Raw genomic sequence first — 18924 nt, 5'->3', positions numbered from 1 at the left:
TGTGCTTTGTGGACTTGGAGAAGGCATTCGACCGTGTACCCCGGGAAGTCCTGTGGGGAGTGCTCAGAGAGTATGGGGTAACGGACTGTCTTATTGTGGCGGTTCGTTCCCTGTATAATCAGTGTCAGAGCTTGGTCCGCATTGCCGGCAGTAAGTCGGACCCGTTTCCAGTGAGGGTTGGACTCAGCCAAGGCTGCCCTTTGTCATCGATTCTGTTCATAACCTTAATGGACAGAATTTCTAGGCGCAGTCAGGGCGTTGAGGGTATCTGGTTTGGTGGCTGCAGGATTAGGTCTCTGCTATTTGCAGATGATGTGGTCCTGATGGCTTCATCTGGCCAAGATCTTCAGCTCTCACTGGATCGGTTCGCAGCCGAGTGTGAAGCGACTGGGATGGGAATCAGCACCTCCAAGTCCGAGTCCATGGTTGTCGCCCGGAAAAGGGTGGAGTGCCATCTCTGGGTTGGGGAGGAGATCTTGCCCCAAGTGGAGGAGTTCAAGTACCTCAGAGTCTTGTTCACAAGTGAGGGAAGAGTGGACCGTGAGATCGACAGGCGGATCGGTGGGGCGTCTTCAGTAATGCGGATGCTGTATCGATCCGTTGTGGTGAAGAAGGAGCTGAGCCGGAAGGCAAAGCTCTCGATTTACCGGTCGATCTACGTTCCCATCCTCACCTATGGTCATGAGCTTTGGGTCATGACCGAAAGGACAAGATCACGAGTACAAGCGGCCGAAATTAGTTTCCTCTGCCGGGTGGCGGGGCTCTCCCTTAGAGATAGGGTGAGAAGCTCTGTCGTCCGGGAGGAGCTCAAAGTAAAGCCGCTGCTCCTCCACATCGAGAGGAGCCAGATGAGGTGGTTCGGGCATCTGGTCAAGGTGCCACCCGAAAGCCTCCCTAGGGAGGTGTTTCGGGCACGTCCGACCGGTAGGAGGCCCCGGGGAAGACCCAGGACACGTTGGGAAGACTATCTCTCCCGGCTGGCCTGGGAACGCCTCGGGATCCCCCGAGAGGAGCTGAACGAAGTGGCTGGGCAGAGGGAAGTCTGGGCTTCCCTGCTTAGGCTGCTGCCCCCACGACCCGACCTCGGATAAGCGGAAGAAGATGGATGGATGGAATAAGGCTGTAACATGACAAATGGTGGAAAAAGAGAAGTGCTTTGAAAACTTTCGCTGTACATTGCTTACATGTTTGTTGTGTTACAGGTCTCAAAGTGCTGGCCTGCTCTCCGACATGTTGCTGATTGCGGCCTTTGGACCAGGTGGACCTGTTTGTGACCGAGGAAGCACAGAGAACATGGCGTGTGAAAAAGCTATAGACATCACAGGTAGGAGTGTCACTCAGTCTTTTGAGATTACGCCTAAGAAAAACTCCACCACTTAAATAAACAATTCTCGATTTTGTTCTCTAGTGCCCTCGGGTGGTGGAGGATGTCATGGACCTAGCTCCTGCAGCCCAGCACAGGTGGTTTTCACCATTGGCTCCCCTCCCAGTGGCAGCACCCCGCCCCAAGCTTCCAGACAGAGGAAATACTCAGGTAGGGCCTCAACACATTGCAAGTGATGCTTTCTAGATTCTTAGATCCACACTCACATAGCTTTTATCCTGTGCGATGTGGATATTCTGGTTAAAATATTTTTTTGAAATTGCCATTTTAGTGAGTAAATTGGTTGGATTTTCATTACAGTTAAATGTATTAAAGAATAACATTTCATCCATTTCTATTTCTTCTCACTGCAGGCTCCTTTGCTTCAGTCAGCCCTGTCAGCTCCTTCACCAGCCGCTACCACCAAACAGCCACATATGGGGACGGCTTTGACGCCTCTTCGAGCCCTCGTTACAATTTTTTTGATCCCATCACGGCAAACATGGGTGGTCGTGTTACCTTTGAGGCTCCAGAGCTGCCAGAGGAAACCTTGATGGAGGTGAGCTAAAGGCTGTCTTTCACAGCATAATGAAGTCACAGAAAAATGAATGGATGTGGGAGTCCGTGAATGATGAGAATGAATTTGATGTCAAACATGTGGTAGGCAGTCCCTCACACATGACCAGATAGTAGACAAACTGTTGACACAGCACTTACATGGCACCCTGGTGTCCTCTGTTTAAAATATTCTCATCTCCTATGTGTGTTTCCTGTCTGTGGGGGGAGTGCAGCAAGAGCACACCGACACTGTACAGAGCCTGCGCTTCACATTGGATTTTGCTTACTGTCTGATGGAGGTGGCCGGGGCCCGCAGCGTCGCGTTGATGGGGGTGCCGGGTGACTCTTCCCACCCTGCTTTCCCGCAGCAGCAGAGCCTGGTGGCAGATCAGATAAGCTCCCTGAGCCGAGAGTGGAGGTGAGGGCACGTCATTCATGCTCACACTTCTTTTGTTTGAGGTTGTTGATCTGATGGCGTGATGCCTTTTTTAATAATAACTTTGGGAGACAAACATTCTCCCACCGAGGGATTGTACTTGAATTAAAAATGTATGCAAGGCAAGTTTATTTATAGAACACAATTTGTACACAAGGCAATTCAAAGTGCTTTATAGAAAATTACAAGGAAGCATATATAAAAATTCAGTAATCATATAAAGAAATCATAATTAAAATTAAAATCAAATAGTGTAAATAAAATCATTTCAATTGTTACACGAACAATTTTAAAAAAGTGTTTTTAGCCTGAATTTAAACATTGCCAACGTTGAGGACTGTCTCACACCTTATGGAAGACTATTCCAGATTTTACCTGAACTGAAACGCAGCCTCACCATGTTTGGTCCTGGCACTGGCCACTGACCACTCCCTGAGGTTCTCAGAGCTCGAGATGGGTCATATAGCTTTGACATGTCAGATATTTACGTTGGCACGTTACCATGAAAAGACTTGTAAACAAGCAGAGCTGTTTTAATTGATATTCTCTGAGCAACAGGAAGCCAGTCCAGTGACTAAAGCACTACTCAGTGGCCTAGTGGTTAGAGTGTCCGCCCTGAGATCGGTAGGTCGGGAGTTCAACCCCGGCTGAGTCATACCAAAGACTACGAAAATTACCTCCCTGCTTGGCACTCAGCATCAAGGGTTGGAATTGGGGGTTAAATCACCAAAAATGATTCCCGGGCACGGCCGCTACTGCTGCTCACTGCTCCCCTCACCTCCCAGGGGGTGATCAAGGGTGATGGGTCAAATGCAAAGAATAATTTCGCCACACCTAGTGCGTGTGACAATCATTGGTACTTTAACTTTAAACTAATATGGTCATATTTCCTGGTCCTAGTCAGGACTCGAGCAGCAGTATTCTGGATGTCAGCTGCTTAACAGCTCATTTAGAGAGCCCAGTGAGAAGGCCATTACAGTAGTCTAGACTGCTGGAGACAAAGGCATGGATTAGTCTTTCAGAGTCTGATTTAGACAATATTCATCTGATTTTGGCAATAACTTTCCAGGAACTAAAACGTATGGCTTAACTAACTAACCTTTTTAATTTAGCTTTCCCAATTTTGATTGCCTTTACCCAACATTTTCTCTGTGCTACATGATGTCAGCAATAATTTGACAGTCATAAAAATAGAAGACCAGAATGTACACCATAAGTGGTCTCGTCTTAATCATGAAGGCAACATACTGTTCATACTAATGCGGAAATAAATAAAAGCTGCACAAAGTTAAATCTTATGCAAATGAGGTACTCATTCGTTCTTGGGTACACGCGACTCTGTCCTGGCTGCTCAGTACAATATGACAAAGTCATGACACCTTGAACCTTCCCGCTCCGCGTTCATTGCCACATTTTTATTTACTTGTATAATTGTTAAGTAGTGTCACTTTGGAACAGATTATTTCTATCTCCAATGTTTCCTATGGAAGAAAAGTGGTTGCAATGGTCTGTACTAGCATTTAAAATTAATGCATTTTTAATTTGCCTCTGTGTTCTTGTCTTGTCAGTCATGCAGAACAGTTGGTTTTGTACCTTAAGACAGCAGAGCTCTTGTCCACTGCCATACACACAGCCATGGAGAGAGTGAAACAGGGCAAACTCTATCCCTCAGCCACAGTCAAACAAGGTATGAGCCGCCCAATGTGATTAGCAGTCCAAATTAGCAGCACCCCAAATCAATTTACCTTCCCCCTGCCCCCACTTCTGTTCACAAAGTCGTTAAGAGGCTGAACGACTTGTACAAGTCCAGCGTAGCATCATGCCGCTCCCTCAGCACCCGTCTGGAGCGATTCTTCTCCAGGAAGCAGCGTCTAATGGACCAAATCACCTCCATCACAGCTGAGAGGCTGCTCTTCAGCCACACTGTGCAGATGGTAAGCCAGTTAGGTAGAGGAAATAAGCCTGGTTTATTATAATATTTAAGTCAGAAATGTCACTTACTTATGTCATTTTAACTGTGTTCTGCATTTTTGCTCAGTCTATTGTCTCCAAACAAACGAGTGGGATGTTTTGGGCATGTGCATACAACAAACCACACACTTACTACACTAGAGTTTACTACACTAGAGGTCTATTTAACTAAACTAAACCCGTCACATAGAAAAATGCCATGAAATATTAAATGGAATCTTAACACTTAAAAAGTCCTTTAAATATCCTCACTTATTTGTCCCCAAGAGCAAAAAATGTAGTCTTCCCAAAATCTGCTGTAAAATACATTTTAGTGGTTAAATGCTGTTTTTTTTTATTAAGCATGCTTTTTGATTTAATCACAGTAAATTACTTGCTTGCATAATTTAAACTAACCAAAAAAAAATACCCCAATATTTTCAGAATCAGCTTTATTGGCCAATTATGTTTAACATACTAGGAATTTGACTTGGTAGACTGGCAATACTAAATTGGCCCTAGTGTGAGAATGTGAGTGTGAATGTTGTCTGTCTATCTGTGTTGGCCCTGCAATGAGGTGGCAACTTGTCCAGGGTGTACCCCGCCTTCAATGCAGCTGAAATAGGCTCCAGCACCCCCCGCGACCCCAAGAGGGACAAGCGGTAGAAAATGGATGGATGGAGACTGTGCTCTCTATGTTCAATGCCAGGAACAAACAACTACAAAAGAGTACAGTACCATGGCCCCGCATGACACAAATGCAATTTTATAGTCATAATGTCATACACAAAGATTTTATAAATATATACGTAATTTATTTGCGCATAACTTGCCAACTGTATTATCTAAAATCCCATTAGGGTGTATTAGGAAGCGCAAGTTGGTCTCTTCACTTGTCTTTGCACTTTGATGCATAAATTGACCTGATAAATGATTGTATAACAACTCAAGCCACCTTTCAGGTAAACTTTAAAGTAAAGAAGCGCGCGTGATCAAAATATACTGCGTGATTAATCTGTGTTGATACTAAGGCTCAACGATTAGGACTGGAGGCATAAAAAAAATTAGGTAAAATGGCCACTGCCCAGTTAGCTCATACACGTCTTTAAATCTCTGGATTGATGAAGTAATGTGCTGATCATTCTTACTGGGGACCCTGAGTAAAAAGACTTAATATGGTTCATGGGGACCAAATTTAAATAATTTTGCATAATTCACACAAATTTGTACGTGACTACTGAGGACCATTTATAAAAAATTAAAATAAAATAAAAAAGGGAAAATGTGCAAATGTCTCACACTCAAACTAACCAGTAAACATGTGTTATGGGCCAAAGCTTAAAAATCACTTAGGCATCCTCAGAATGGATCTGACTATCATATAAAAAGGTTTCCCTTTAGGGGACCTGTTTTATTGTACCCATACCGTCAGAGGTCCCCTAAAGGTGACTGTGTAAACAGAGCGATGTCCCCATTAAGTAAGCATTGCCAGAACACACACGCACACACGCACACACGCACACGCACACAGAGAGAGAGAGACAGACAGGCACCAAAACAGCGGTATTATAAGATTAGACATACAATCTATTAAATAGCCAACATTTTAAGAAGTAATCAAAGATACAATTCTACACAATGAGTTTATTAGCGTTCTAAAACTGCCAAGAGTTAATCAATAGTCAATATACCAGTGTGCAGCTTTTTAAACATCACAAAATGCTTCTTTACTTTTTGAGGAAGTTAGATTTTGTGTTTTGTTGTTTGTTTTCATTGCTGCTATTTGAACTGTTTTTTTTTAAATACATAGACAAGGTTTGTAGTTTTTTTTAGCAATTCGCCTGTCCTTTCTTTTAAATGGAACAGTAAAAATAAATATTTCTGAATGAATTAGTCAACTTTGCTTGCTGGTAAGCACATGCCTAAAATAACTTAAGCTGCATTTAGAAGTCGATGGTAAACTTAGAGCCATTAAATATGTGTACGCTTTTTTTATCTGACTAATCATTAAAATAATCCTTGACTAATTGACTATCAAAATAATTGTTACTTGATACATTATTAATTTGATAATTTTTTTAATCAAGTGTTAACTTGTTAAATTTGACAGCTATAATAAATATTAATATTTTTTAACGAGGTAATCTTTGAGTCTTAAATTAGAATAAATCTATTTTAATATTTGCTATTTTAACCCTTTTGGCCTTTAATTTAAAAGGGTCATATTATGATTTGTTTTCCTGCATTTAAAACACTTCCTGGTGGTCTACATAACATGGAAAGGTGGTGCTTTTTGGCCAAAATTTTGCAAATTTTTTTACAAACCATCTTCAAGTCGCTTTCTGACTGTCTCTTCAGAATGCGCTGTTTTTGTGGGCGGTCAACTAATCAGTGTTGTAGTTTTTAGAGTTTTGATATTCAGTCTACTGACAGATATACCGTATTTTCCAGACTATAAGCCACACCGTTATATAAGCCGCACCCACTAAATTTTAGAAGAAAAAAATATGTCTTTCATATATTTGTTGCACCGGACTATGATCCGCAGATATATCCTGGCACGTTGTGAAATCAGAGTGCCTGTTACACGGCAGTAAAACGACTGATTAAAAAACACAGAAAAATCATTGATGTCTTTATTTATCCTTTGAAATTAATAAGATGTTCTCCTTTTTTCATAAGATGTTTATCAGGATTCTTCTTGCTTATACTTTGTAAACACTTAGAGTTTGAACAGTTTCTTAAAGTGGATCCTTTTTGTGTGATTTATTTGCTTGGCATTCCACAATGTAGCCGTTAGCGAGGAAAATTCTATATATTAGTCGCACCATTGTATAAGCTGCAGCGTTCAAAGCTTTGGAAAAAAGTAGCCGTTTATAGTCCGGAAAATAGGGAAGTTAAAACTTAAGCTGCTTTTTATTAGAACAGCGACATAACGTGTAAAGGTAGTGCTTTAGTCCAAATTTTGCATAGATTTGGTTTTACAGACCATCTTCAAGCTGCTCTCTGACTTGTCTCTTCAGATTGTGCTGTTTTGTGTTTTGTCTTATTTACGTGCCAAAGCCCTCCTCCAGGCCAAGCCTACTTCGACTGCGTCTCCACCCCGTCAGTGATGTTGTAGTTTTTAGCGCTTCCATATCAACTCTTTTGACAGATAAGCTTGAACTATACGCAACTTTGTTTAAAAAATGGAAACCGCGTAGGATTGTAGCATGCATGCATGTCAGTCTGCCTTACAACAAGAGGATAGAGAATAATGGTTTGATTTTACATTTTCGGGACTGAACAGGACTAAAAAACAGTTGCCAACAAGTAAGAAAAGTTGGTTTTGCATAATATGACCCCTTTTAACGTAACATAGTAACACTCACACTAAACAAAAACAGATCTGGGTGTCTTAATACTCTGATATGTTTCGATTTAGTGTGTGTGTTATTATTTTACCGACAACAGCAAAAGATGTTAAATTTTGCCGCATGCTTTGAATGGGAAAAAGCAGCGCCATCTGGAGACAATTGTAAAAATTGAGCACCAGTAGTCCGTAATATAATTGTAATGTGAGAAATTGCATTAATTTATTAAATTTGCGATCAAAAAAATGTATTTTTAAAAAGGTTTGAATCGAAAAAAAAATTGTTGTTTTTTGTGTAGTTCTAAAGTGTTTATTAAAAAAAAGACAGAAAACCAATATCTTGAGGAAAAGTCGACTTATTGGTTCAATATAGACATTTTTTTCTAATGAATGGCACAAAATGTCCCTCAAGTGTCATGAAAACAAACATCCCTGAAGAAGGCATTGTGATGACTTTGCAGGTTCAGTCTGCTGCTCTGGATGAGATGTTCCACCAGGGGGAGGCATCCATTCAGCGCTACCACAAAGCCCTCCTGTTAATGGAGGGACTGTCTCTGCTGCTCACTGAACAGGAAGACATTCTCAGTGTTAGCAAATGTAAGTGGATGTCCGTCAGCAGTGTCCCCCCGCCTGTGGCGGCACAGCTGACCCTCTTCCCTCCTCCTTCCTCCTTGCAGGCAAAGAGTGTATTGAGCGTCGCCTCACAGCTTTGCAGTCTGGGCTCTGTGTGTGAGAACTCTGCATGTGGTGTCACCTATCAGCGTATTACCGGCATTAAAGGTGAAATCCCAAGCTTCAGCTATACATTAATCTTGGACAGGAAGCCCTCTATGTGAGGGATCAGGACATTTGTATCAGTCGTTGAAGGTTGAGGCACATGCAGGAGCAGTTATGGCCAAAAAGATGGACGACTTCACGATTCATCAGTATGGAGGTACAGCAGACCTGTTGAAGAAGGCTGCAAGTAGGACTCGCCAGGTATCAGTCTCATCAAATGTATGTCCACATTATACCACTTACTGTGTTTATATGTATCTTCGACTAGTTAGGACTTGCTTGCCACAGTGTACATTGCTTCCACTGGAGGCGCATACAATCGCTTATTAGGAGATTTGTTGCAGAAACGACTAAAAGCGACTACTTTTATAATGTTTCATTTTAGATTTACACTTTACGGACTTTTAATAAGAGAGACTGACTGGCGCATGAGACGTTGGCATTAACAGGTGGAAAAGTGGGTCCAAAAACAGAGGATGTTATCTTGCGTGCAGTACTTAGTCGTCCCCCCTCCCGAGGTTCCATGTTTCTTCATTGCATCGTTGTATCTATCAATCATGTCTGCATAAAAGCATGTATAATCAAAAATGCGAATGTATAGGACAGGAGAGGAGCCGCATCAACATCAGTCTGAATGTTAGTCCGCTAGGATTCAGGCTGCTGAATGAATGTTTTTGCACTGTTGAAGTACTGTACAGAGTGGAACATGCTACACATGTCAAGTATTGTTTTTTTTTCTTTTATTTGACTGATTTCTATTTCCACTGCCATACATGGAGTGCAGTCGTATCATAGTTACTGTGTTGTGTGTCATGTGCGAGAGTGTCCATTAACAAAAGGGTTGCTGTGAACTCATAGAACGTTTCCTTTAGGAAAATATGAAAAAAGCTTTAAGGTGAGGAGGGTTTAAAAAAATAATAATTGTGTTTTGCATCAGATTAGTCAGTTGTTGACGATTCTGTCTTGATTTTTGTTGTTGTTGTAAGTGTTGATTTGGAGTGCTAAAATTTGATATTTCATCTGGATTCTCTTGTCGAATCCCAAACAGACTCTTAACTCCTCAGATGTGGGCCAGTGGGAAAAGTCTATGTTCTGTGTAATGTTGCCTGTGTTCAGAAGCAGACAGTATTGTGTGCCTGTTAGCATGTGTGTTGCTCGAGGGTTTGACTGACGGCTGCGGCACAACGGATGTTAGCGCTGCAGAGAAACCAAGCCTAATTTTGATTTCATGGGTAGGGTCGACTTACAGCACCATCGCTCAAGTAGCCACTGAAAACATACGCCCACATTGGGGGAAAAAAAATATTAAGACTAAAATGTGATATTTTTTTCTCATATAGTACAATATATTTATATTTTTAATAGGACGACTCCTTTCTTGTGACCTTTAAATTTTTTCACAATATGACATAAGTAAAGTAATCACAAGCATTTTCCTAGCAACCCCATAGTTGTTTTTTTTTACTGCCGGTCTGTTGCATATGTGTGTGGGGCTTAAAAAATGCTGGATAAAATTACAACTTTATTCTCGTAACATTACAAATGTATTTATTTTAACATTACGACTTAGTTTTCTTGAGACCGTGATATTATTCTCCTAAAGTTTTCTTGAGACCGTGACATTATTCTCCTAATATTGCCACTTTGATGTAATATTATGGCTTTCTTCTTAACATTACGACTTTTTCTCATATTAAGACTGTACATGTATGTAAGGGTACATCATCCTCTTAACGTTATGTTTTTTCTTTCTTTTATTATAAATTAATTCTTGTAACATTACGACGGCAAAATTGCTCTCGTAAAATTAATACTTCATTCTGGTTGTATATAACGACATTCTCTGAAAGTTGTTTTTTGTCTTCATTTAATGACTTAACAATTTGCGTTGTATTATTACAACTTGAAATTTACCATGGCATTGTTCTTGTAACATTATGGCCTTTTTCTCATAATAACACTTATAACTTGCTATTTCTACTTTCTTTGACCATTGCGTTTTTGTCTTAATTGTATGACTTAATTCTCGTAACATTTAGACATTTTTTTCATAGTAATCCAACTTTGTTCTCGTAACATTACAGTTTGTGTTGTAATATTAAGACCTGACATTGAATATTATGTTATTTCTTGTAACATTACTGCCTTTTTCTAACCATTTTAAGACTTCATTCTGGTGATATAACAACAGTCTGAGCGTTGTTTTTTGCTTTCTTTTCACACTAACTTCATTCTCCTAACATTTAACAGTTTTTGCCTAATAATACAACTTTGTTCTCATAGCATTACAGTCTTTGTTGCAATACAACAACATTGTGTTTAACATGACATTATTCTTAAAATATTATGTTTTTTTTTATAACATTACAACCTTGTTCTTGTAATAAGACTTTTTTCATGTAATAGTATGACTTCTTTCTCTCAAAATTACAACTTTTATAATATTATGACTACTTAGTTTTTTTTCTCTTACTTTATTACTATCATTATTGTTTCTTCAAACATTAAGGATTTATTAATGAAAAAAGTTGTAATGCTGCGGCTTAATTAACAATTGCGTCTATTTCCAGTTGTTACTATTTTTTTTTCCTCAGTGTGGCTTTTCCATCAAACTCTGATAACCCATTCTGAGCCCTAATACTACTCTGCTTAACAGTACTGTCATTTAGCTGTTTCTGTTTTAAAAGGCTAAAGATAGTTTACACAGAGATCCAGTATGGTAGTAGCACTGTTAGTTGAGCAGAATGAAAGGAAGCTTTTTTTGTAGTTTTAGAATTACTTTGCCGCATTTGCTTTGAGGCCTTTTGTCTTGAATATATAATTATACTTTCTTTTAGCCGTGAGCATGTGCCTAATGGTTGAATTGTACATTCCTAATGTCATATCGTGCAGACTCCGCCTCTCATTCTGCTCAGTCAGTATACAGTGGCTATGACCTCTTTACGAAATAAAACCCATGCATGTGTCACTTTTTATAATCCCCCACAATCATTGCTACTTGTCACTTCCCAAGTATCACCATCTCAGTCAGGGCTCACCATAAAGAAAATGTGTGCAGGCATTGCAATAACTGAGGGGGTGGTAGAAGTTGGGCATGTAGTGTTTTCTGCTGTATGTCCTTAAGCAGGATGCTGACTTGCTGCCATTGTCATGGCTGCTGTTCAAAGCATCCCTTAAAGCATCGTGAAGGGTGGCACTTTTCCACAAGGTGTCCGTAGATTTGAGTCTGTATGTGTGAGAACATACCTGAATGTTGTAATTTTCAAGTTTGCTATCTATCGCATTTAGAAACTGTAAATTAAGTTATTGCTGCCGCTGTATTTATGGATCTGCAGGTGTGGAGGGAACAGTACGATACCATCTAATATTCCTTTTTTTTTTCCAAAGAAAAGCCTTCTGCAAGGTATTTTCATGTTGTCATCTTATATGACAAGACACTATCTCAATGTCCCTGTGTGTAATATAACCCTTACTGTTAGTTGAAATATGAATAAAGTTAAAGGAACGGTCATTTGTTTCAGTGATGCTGTTTTTTCTCTTACAGATATAATCTGCACTAATGTCTTGTTTATTTAATTTGTATGATAGAAAACAATTTTTTCTCATGGGCATGTTGATTGACAAAGTGCATAAACGTCCTAATGGGGAGTAATGTTTTCCACATCACTCTATTAGAGAATAAATATGAGTGGCAGACTGGCAGGCTTCCTATTTGGGAACGAATTAAACCTGCCAGGGCGGTTTAAATCAGTATAGAGCACTATTTTAAGGATTGTTTGCCAAAATGTGAATATATCGAATTTGAAATAATAATTAACACATTGTAATAAATAGCCTGTGAAATATTACGTTTGCCATTAATTAAAAATCTCATTAATTGAATATATGCATATATTGATCTAATTAAATTATTGATTTAGTCTGTTCTGACACAGTGCCATTATTATTGTTTTGTTTTATTTCCACTTAGACCTCTTATACCAATCAAAATGCTTTAATGACATGTACCTAATTTCATTGGTGGTGATTGTATTGACTTCTGGACACATTGAGCTCACGTAAGTGGTTTGGAAAGGTAGTGCTGCGTTCAAGTTATCATGGAAAGCAGCTACGACACCTAGTCAAATTCTGAATCAGGAAGTAAAGATACTCTGCAACATCTGAGAAGAAATTTCAGACTATCCAGTCACAAAGTATGTGAATGTTTACACTAAAGATGCCATATATCCGTACTGACGTGTTACTGACGTGTTTCATGTATAAATACCGTGAACACTTAACACATATTTCACATTTGTGTCGTTAACAGTACGCGTGTTCTTTAATTACGTAAACAAGGAGTGTCATTGTGAATCCGAGGTACATTGAATGCGGCGTGAGTCGAAGTGTACTGTCGCCATAGTAACCTGGCGTCTGGACGGAGGTCTGTTTTAAGTTGTCGGCTACGTTCTATGGAGCTTTGTAGCTGTTTATAAACGACGGACAATTATAGACGATTATTGTAACAACAATGTCTGATTGTTTGTATACAACACATAATCAACACATGTTGCTAAATTAAGTTAGCTTCCCAAGTTGTCGCTACTTTGCTAACAACAAGGGGCTAATGCTAATGCTAGCTGGATATGTCCAGCAATAACCCCCCGCCGGCACGCCACCTGCCACAGTGGAGCCGAGTCGGGCGTCTCGGAATGCCGTGCCCGCCTCGACGTTTACCGGCGAACCGACTGCAGCCGCTGCATGTCGCCCCGCAGGGAGACAGAGGAGGGCCGAAGACAACGACAGCAGCGGTCGGTCACGGCGACGCAAACCGCCGCGTCGCGTCACTCCAGAAGAACATTGAGTTTTTACAGCAACAACACAAGCAAACTCTGGTTAAACTTCACGAAGAAGTGGAATATCTTCGAAGGGAGAACAAAGGTGAGAAGCTCCCTTACTATTTACCATTTTGTTAGATACTATTTAGCATTTTGTTAGTTACTATTTAGCATTTTGTTAGTTACTATGTACCACAGGTCTGGGCAATTATTTTGACTGGGGTGCCAAATTTAGAGAAAAAAATGTGTCTGGTATATCTATTTTTAGGAACACTATTACAAAACCTTAAAATAATGTCTGATTGAATGCTAAAAAAGTTATGACAGACAGCCTGAAAAACGGAATGGAATAATGTTTTTTTTACTGAATGAGACACCTAAAATGTACATGAAAATAAAGAAAGTGTGATTTACAATATTAACTATGAACGATAAAACGCTGAATATTCACAACATATGAATGCCACACCCCCTCTCGATCGACATATTTTACAATCAAGCGAAACAACTAACCACTCCACTGACACATGCCTTCTCTATCTGACCGACCACATCAAACATGAGGTGGACGTGGGCAAATACTGCGGCATGGTCATGCTGGACCTTCAGAAGGCCTTTGACACCGTTATACTGTTGGATAAGCTCAGAGCAATCGGATTTGATAAAACCTCATCGAGCTGGATGCAATCTTACTTGGAGGGGAGGGAGCAGGTGGTATAGGTGAACAGCATGGTGTACCCCCTGCCCCCTCAGTAAGCTGTGGAGTCCCCCCAGGCAGTATATTAGGGCCTTTACTGTTCCTAATATACATAAACGACATTTCATCAGCATGCGACTGTGAATTGTTCTTGTTTGCGGATGACTCGGCCCTGCTGGTATCCGACAAGGACAAGTCACAGGTGGAGAAAATCCTCAGTGCTGAACTCTGTAGAATTTGCACCTGGCTCGCTGACAACAAGCTATCCATACACTTAGGTAAAACGGAATCCATCCTGCTTGGGTCCCACATCAACCTTAAAAAAGTCAATGACTTCACTATAAAAGTGGGTGACATTGTTATCACCAAGAAAGATGAGGTCACCTACCTAGGTTCCATTCTAGAGACTAATCTTTCCTGTGATAAAATGGAAACCAAGGTAATCAAAAAGGTCAACCAACAAATGAGATTTCTCTATAGAATCTCCTCTCTGGTCTACAAAAGCACCATGAGGATTCTAGCGGGAACTCTCGTTCAACCCTTTTTCGATTACGCATGCACCTCCTGGTACCCTAGCACCTCCAAAACCTTCAAATCTAGACTCCAAACATCCCAGAACAAGCTAGTCAGATTACTTCTAGACCTCCACCCCAGATCCCACCTCACTCCTACCCACTTCTCCAAAGTGGGCTGGCTCAGGTTGGAGGACAGAGTAAAACAACTTGCACTGAGCCTAGTCTAAAAAATCCGCTACATCTCCCTGATACCGAAGTACATGTCAAACTACTTCCTTAACGTAAATGACCGCCATAACCACAACACCAGGGAGAGCTCCACTAACCACGTTAAACCCAGATTCCGATCTAACAAAGGTCTTAACTCATTCTCTTTCTATGCCACATCAATATGGAATGCACTCCCAACTAGTGTAAAAGAAAGGGCATCTCTATCCTCCTCCAAAACTGCACTAAAAGAACACCTCCAGGCAACTTCAACCCTAAAATAACACCCTCCCCGGATTGTTAATAATCAAATGTAAATAATCAAATGTAGATACTTTTTCCTATGCTTTCTGATCTCTCTCTCTATGTCCACTACTTGCTGTCTGACTACCAAGTCAGTTCTTTACTGTTTCAATGTCCATTTCTCTGATGATGCAATTGTTGATGACTGAAGTGTTGATATCAACCAAACTTAACCCCTCACCCCCCCACCCCCCTCCTCATCCCACACCCCGGGTTGTAAATAATGTAAATAATTCAATGTATATACTCTGATGATTATCTTGTGTGATGACTATATTATGATGATAGTATATATCTGTATCATGAATCAATTTAAGTGGACCCCGACTTAAACAAGTTGAAAAACTTATTCGGGTGTTACCATTTAGTGGTCAATTGTACGGAATATGTACTTCACTGTGCAATCTACTAATAAAAGTCTCAATCAATCAAAAACAACAAAAATACAACAAACACAGCAAAATATGAACGGGAAGAGTAAAAAAAAAACCACCTATAATCTGATATATCACTAAGCTTTAGAACTTTGTTGTAAAAATCTCCTTCCACGTCTGTCCCTGACACCCACATTTCAGGCTGGCCGCTCTGGAAACACTGAGCTGCTGTGACGTAGATTACCATAGTAACTAATTAGATTACCATAATAACTCGTATAACACTCAAAAGTGCAGATTCCAACCATTTAAATACTTTGTATAGTTCAAGACTTACGGTCATTTGAAAACATCACTGCACATCATAATGGCGGCTACAGTTTCCATTTTAAAAATCTAAACATTTTTTAGGAATGTCTGGCGGGCCAGATTAAAAAACTTAATGGGCCGCAAGTGGCCCCCGGGCCTTAATTTGCCCAGGTCTGATGCACCATTTTGTTACTATTTACCATTTTGTTGGTTACGTACCATTTTGATAGTTACTATTTAGCATTTTTTAGTCACTATTTACCATTTTGTTAGTTACTATTTACCATTTTGTTAGCTATACATTTCGGCTCGTGCACTACGTGACTTCTATGGGGGTCCGAATGTAAACATTCAGTCACACTTTTCTAAAAGATTTTTCTCACATCTAACTCACTTTTCCCACATTTAGCTCATTTTCATCACATTTTAGTTCATATTAAAATTCCGTTAATCTGAGAAAAGTAAGTTAAATGTGAGAAATATCTGCTAGAAAAGTGTGACTGAATTTTTACTTTCAACACACCATAGTCTTCCTGTTTATTGCAAAGTAAGCTTCTAAATAAAAGCACCAGGTGGAAGCTGCCTGTCATTGCTTCTCTGCAAAGCAAAGGTAAAGGTCCTGAAGTCCTTTATCAAGTACTTTCTGATTAAAAGTTGAGGGTTTCATTAGAATCAAATTTTTCTTATATCCAATTATGAGTTCATGTCTGTAATTTTTAATGTAACATTTTTACCAACCTCTGACACATGAGTGACTCCAAATATCTCTAATGCAAAGCGAGACATTTAATCAGGGTTTGTTGGTTGCATTGCAAAACTATGTTGGAGGTGCACATTGGGTCTGGTGTCCGTTTACTTAACAGGCTTCTTTCTTCTCCACAATGAACGCCTGATGTCCCTCTTTCTTGTGGATGTTGCAGAGTTGAAATATAAGATGATCATGGACGCTCCCAAGTCAAATAAAAAAGGTAAGACGAAAGTTTACACGGCAAACGCAAAAATTTAGACGTGTTTGCAAAGAACACTTCGGGTTTCTAATTAATGACGTATCACAAAAATAGTGTTAACCTTTATTTCCAGGTGCCCATTACTATATTGACCCGAACATAAGACAACCCTGAATTTTAGATAACTACTAAAAATAAATACCCATAATTCCTCTAGGCCCTCACTGCAGCCTCCACTTGCTGGAAATAATGTGTCAATTAAGTATTTTCTCAATCAATCAATCAAAGTTTATTTAAGAGCTCAAAGAGCTGCATAAGCCACAACGACATCCTCGGCTCAGATCCCACATCAGGGCAAGAAAAAACTCAACCCAATAGGATTACAATGAGAAACCTTAGAGGGGACCGCAGATGTGGGGACGTCCTCAACTGATGCACATATGAGTTCTACATCCCGGGTCCCGACTTTGTGATCACCTAATCTGTGCCCCCCCTCTGCACAAAGGAGAGAGGGGCAGAGCAGAAAAGAGACGACAGATTAACTGGTCTAAAAGGGGGGTCTATTTAAAGGCTAGAGTATACAAATGAGTTTTAAGATGGGACTTAAACGCTTCTACTGAGGTAGCATCTCTAACTGTTACTGGTAGGGCATTCCAGAGTACTGGAGTCCGAATAGAAAACGCTCTATAGCCTGCAGACTTTTTTTGGGCTCTGGGAATCACTAATAAGCCAGAGTTCTTTGAACGCAGATTTCTTGCCGGGACATATGGTACAATACAATCAGCAAGATAGGATGGAGCTAGACCGTGTAGTATTTTATACGTAAGTAGTAAAACCTAAAAATCACATCTTTAGTGCACAGGAAGCCAGTGCAGGTGAGCCAGTATAGGCGTAATATGATCAAACTTTCTCGTTCTTGTCAAAAGTCTAGCAGCCCCTTTTTCTACCAACTCTAATATTTTAATGCTAGACATAGGGAGGCCCGAAAATAATACGTTACAGTAATCGAGACGAGACGTAACGAACGCATGAATAATGATCTTAGCGTCGCTGGTGGACAAAATGGAACGAATTTTAGCGATATTACGGGGATGAAAGAAGGCTGTTTTAGTAACACTCAATGTGTGAGTCAAACGAGAGTTGGATCAAAGATAATACCCAGATTCTTTACTGAGTCGCCTTGTGTAATTGTTTGGTTGTCAAATGTTAAGGTGGTATTAATAAATAGGTGTCGGTGTCTAGCAGGACCGATGATCAGCATTTCCGTTTTCTTAGCGTTGAAAAGTTAGCGGACATCCATTGTTTAATTTCATTAAGACACGCCTCCGGGTGACCACAATCCAGCGTGTTGGTCAGCTTTAGGGGCATGTAGAGTTGGGTGTCATCAGCATAACAGTGAGAGCTAACACTGTATTTGCGTATGATGTCACCGAGCGGCAGCATGTAGATGCTGAAGAGTGCAGGGCCAAGAACCGAACCCTGTGGAACTCCGCACGTTACCTTAACATACTCCGAAGTCACATTGTTATGGGAAATGCACTGCATCCTTTCAGTAAGAGGAGTTAAACCAAGACAAGGCTAAGATCATGAAACAGCAACATGGATGATGAATGAGCATCCATCGTTCGCAATAGATCATTAGTCATTTTTGCGAGGGCTGTCTCCGTAGAGTGATTTAATAATAATAATAACTGGGATTTATATAGCGTTTTTCTAAGTACCCAAAGTCGCTTTACATGTAGAACCCATCAATCATTCACACCTGGTGGTGGTAAGCTACTTTCATAGCCACAGCTGCCCTGGGGTAGACTGACGGAAGCGTGTTTGCAATTTGCGCCAACGGCCCCTCCGACCACCACTTCATTCAATTCACCGGTGTGAGTGACACCGGGGGCAAAGGGTGAAGTGTCCCGCCCAAGGACACAACGGCAGCGATTTTTTTTTTTTGGATGGTAAGAGGCGCCCTGAAACCGGACTGAAAGGGTTCCCAGAGATTGTTAGACGCTAAGTGTTCATTTAGCTGCTGTGCAACAATTTTTTGGAGGATTTTCGAAATAAAGGGAAGGGAAGGTAGTTTACCATGAGGTCAGGATCGAGGTTAGGTCTTTTGAGCAGAGGATGAATAACCGCTTTTTTTGAATGCGAGGGGAACAGTGCTAAGTGTATAATATTTAGCACTGATGGTCCCAATATTACAAACAGTTCCTTGAAAAGTTTCCCAGGGAGTGGGTCACGTAAACATGTTGTTTGTTTTATCCCATTTACACGCCGCACAAGTTCCTCTAATGTTATTTCATCAAAAAGAGAGAGACTATTTTG

At 40.4% G+C, this 18924-nt stretch overlaps 2 protein-coding genes across 6 annotated transcripts in view; both read left to right on the top strand.

Annotated features, from left to right (window-relative positions):
- Positions 1-11947, top strand: part of ulk1b (unc-51 like autophagy activating kinase 1) — a 49476-nt gene extending 37529 nt beyond the window's left edge. Inside the window, exons 20-27 of the mRNA XM_061927230.2 lie at positions 1203-1324; positions 1409-1534; positions 1738-1922; positions 2155-2339; positions 3926-4044; positions 4134-4291; positions 8121-8256; positions 8337-11947. Of these exons, the coding sequence (XP_061783214.1) occupies positions 1203-1324; positions 1409-1534; positions 1738-1922; positions 2155-2339; positions 3926-4044; positions 4134-4291; positions 8121-8256; positions 8337-8392 (1087 nt within the window). The 3' untranslated portion in view covers positions 8393-11947. The remainder of the gene's footprint in view (positions 1-1202; positions 1325-1408; positions 1535-1737; positions 1923-2154; positions 2340-3925; positions 4045-4133; positions 4292-8120; positions 8257-8336) is intronic.
- Positions 11948-12749: 802 nt separating this feature from the next.
- Positions 12750-18924, top strand: part of ccdc74b (coiled-coil domain containing 74B) — a 35383-nt gene continuing 29208 nt past the window's right edge. For 2 of the 5 annotated variants that reach the window (XM_061926891.2, XM_061926890.2), the window contains exons 1-2: positions 12754-13356; positions 16522-16626. In XM_061926891.2, the coding sequence (XP_061782875.1) occupies positions 13062-13356; positions 16522-16626 (400 nt within the window). In that variant the 5' untranslated portion in view covers positions 12754-13061. Of the gene's footprint in view, positions 13357-16521; positions 16627-18924 lie in introns of all 5 variants that reach the window. The other 3 variants (XM_061926895.2, XM_061926892.2, XM_061926893.2) reach the window with 3 other exon arrangements.

Source organism: Nerophis lumbriciformis, linkage group LG32 (genome assembly GCF_033978685.3).
Source record: "Nerophis lumbriciformis linkage group LG32, RoL_Nlum_v2.1, whole genome shotgun sequence".
In the NCBI taxonomy this organism is placed as follows: Eukaryota; Metazoa; Chordata; class Actinopteri; order Syngnathiformes; family Syngnathidae; genus Nerophis; species Nerophis lumbriciformis.
Note: the sequence above shows the minus strand (reverse complement) of the source record. Positions and strands in the feature narration are given on the sequence as shown.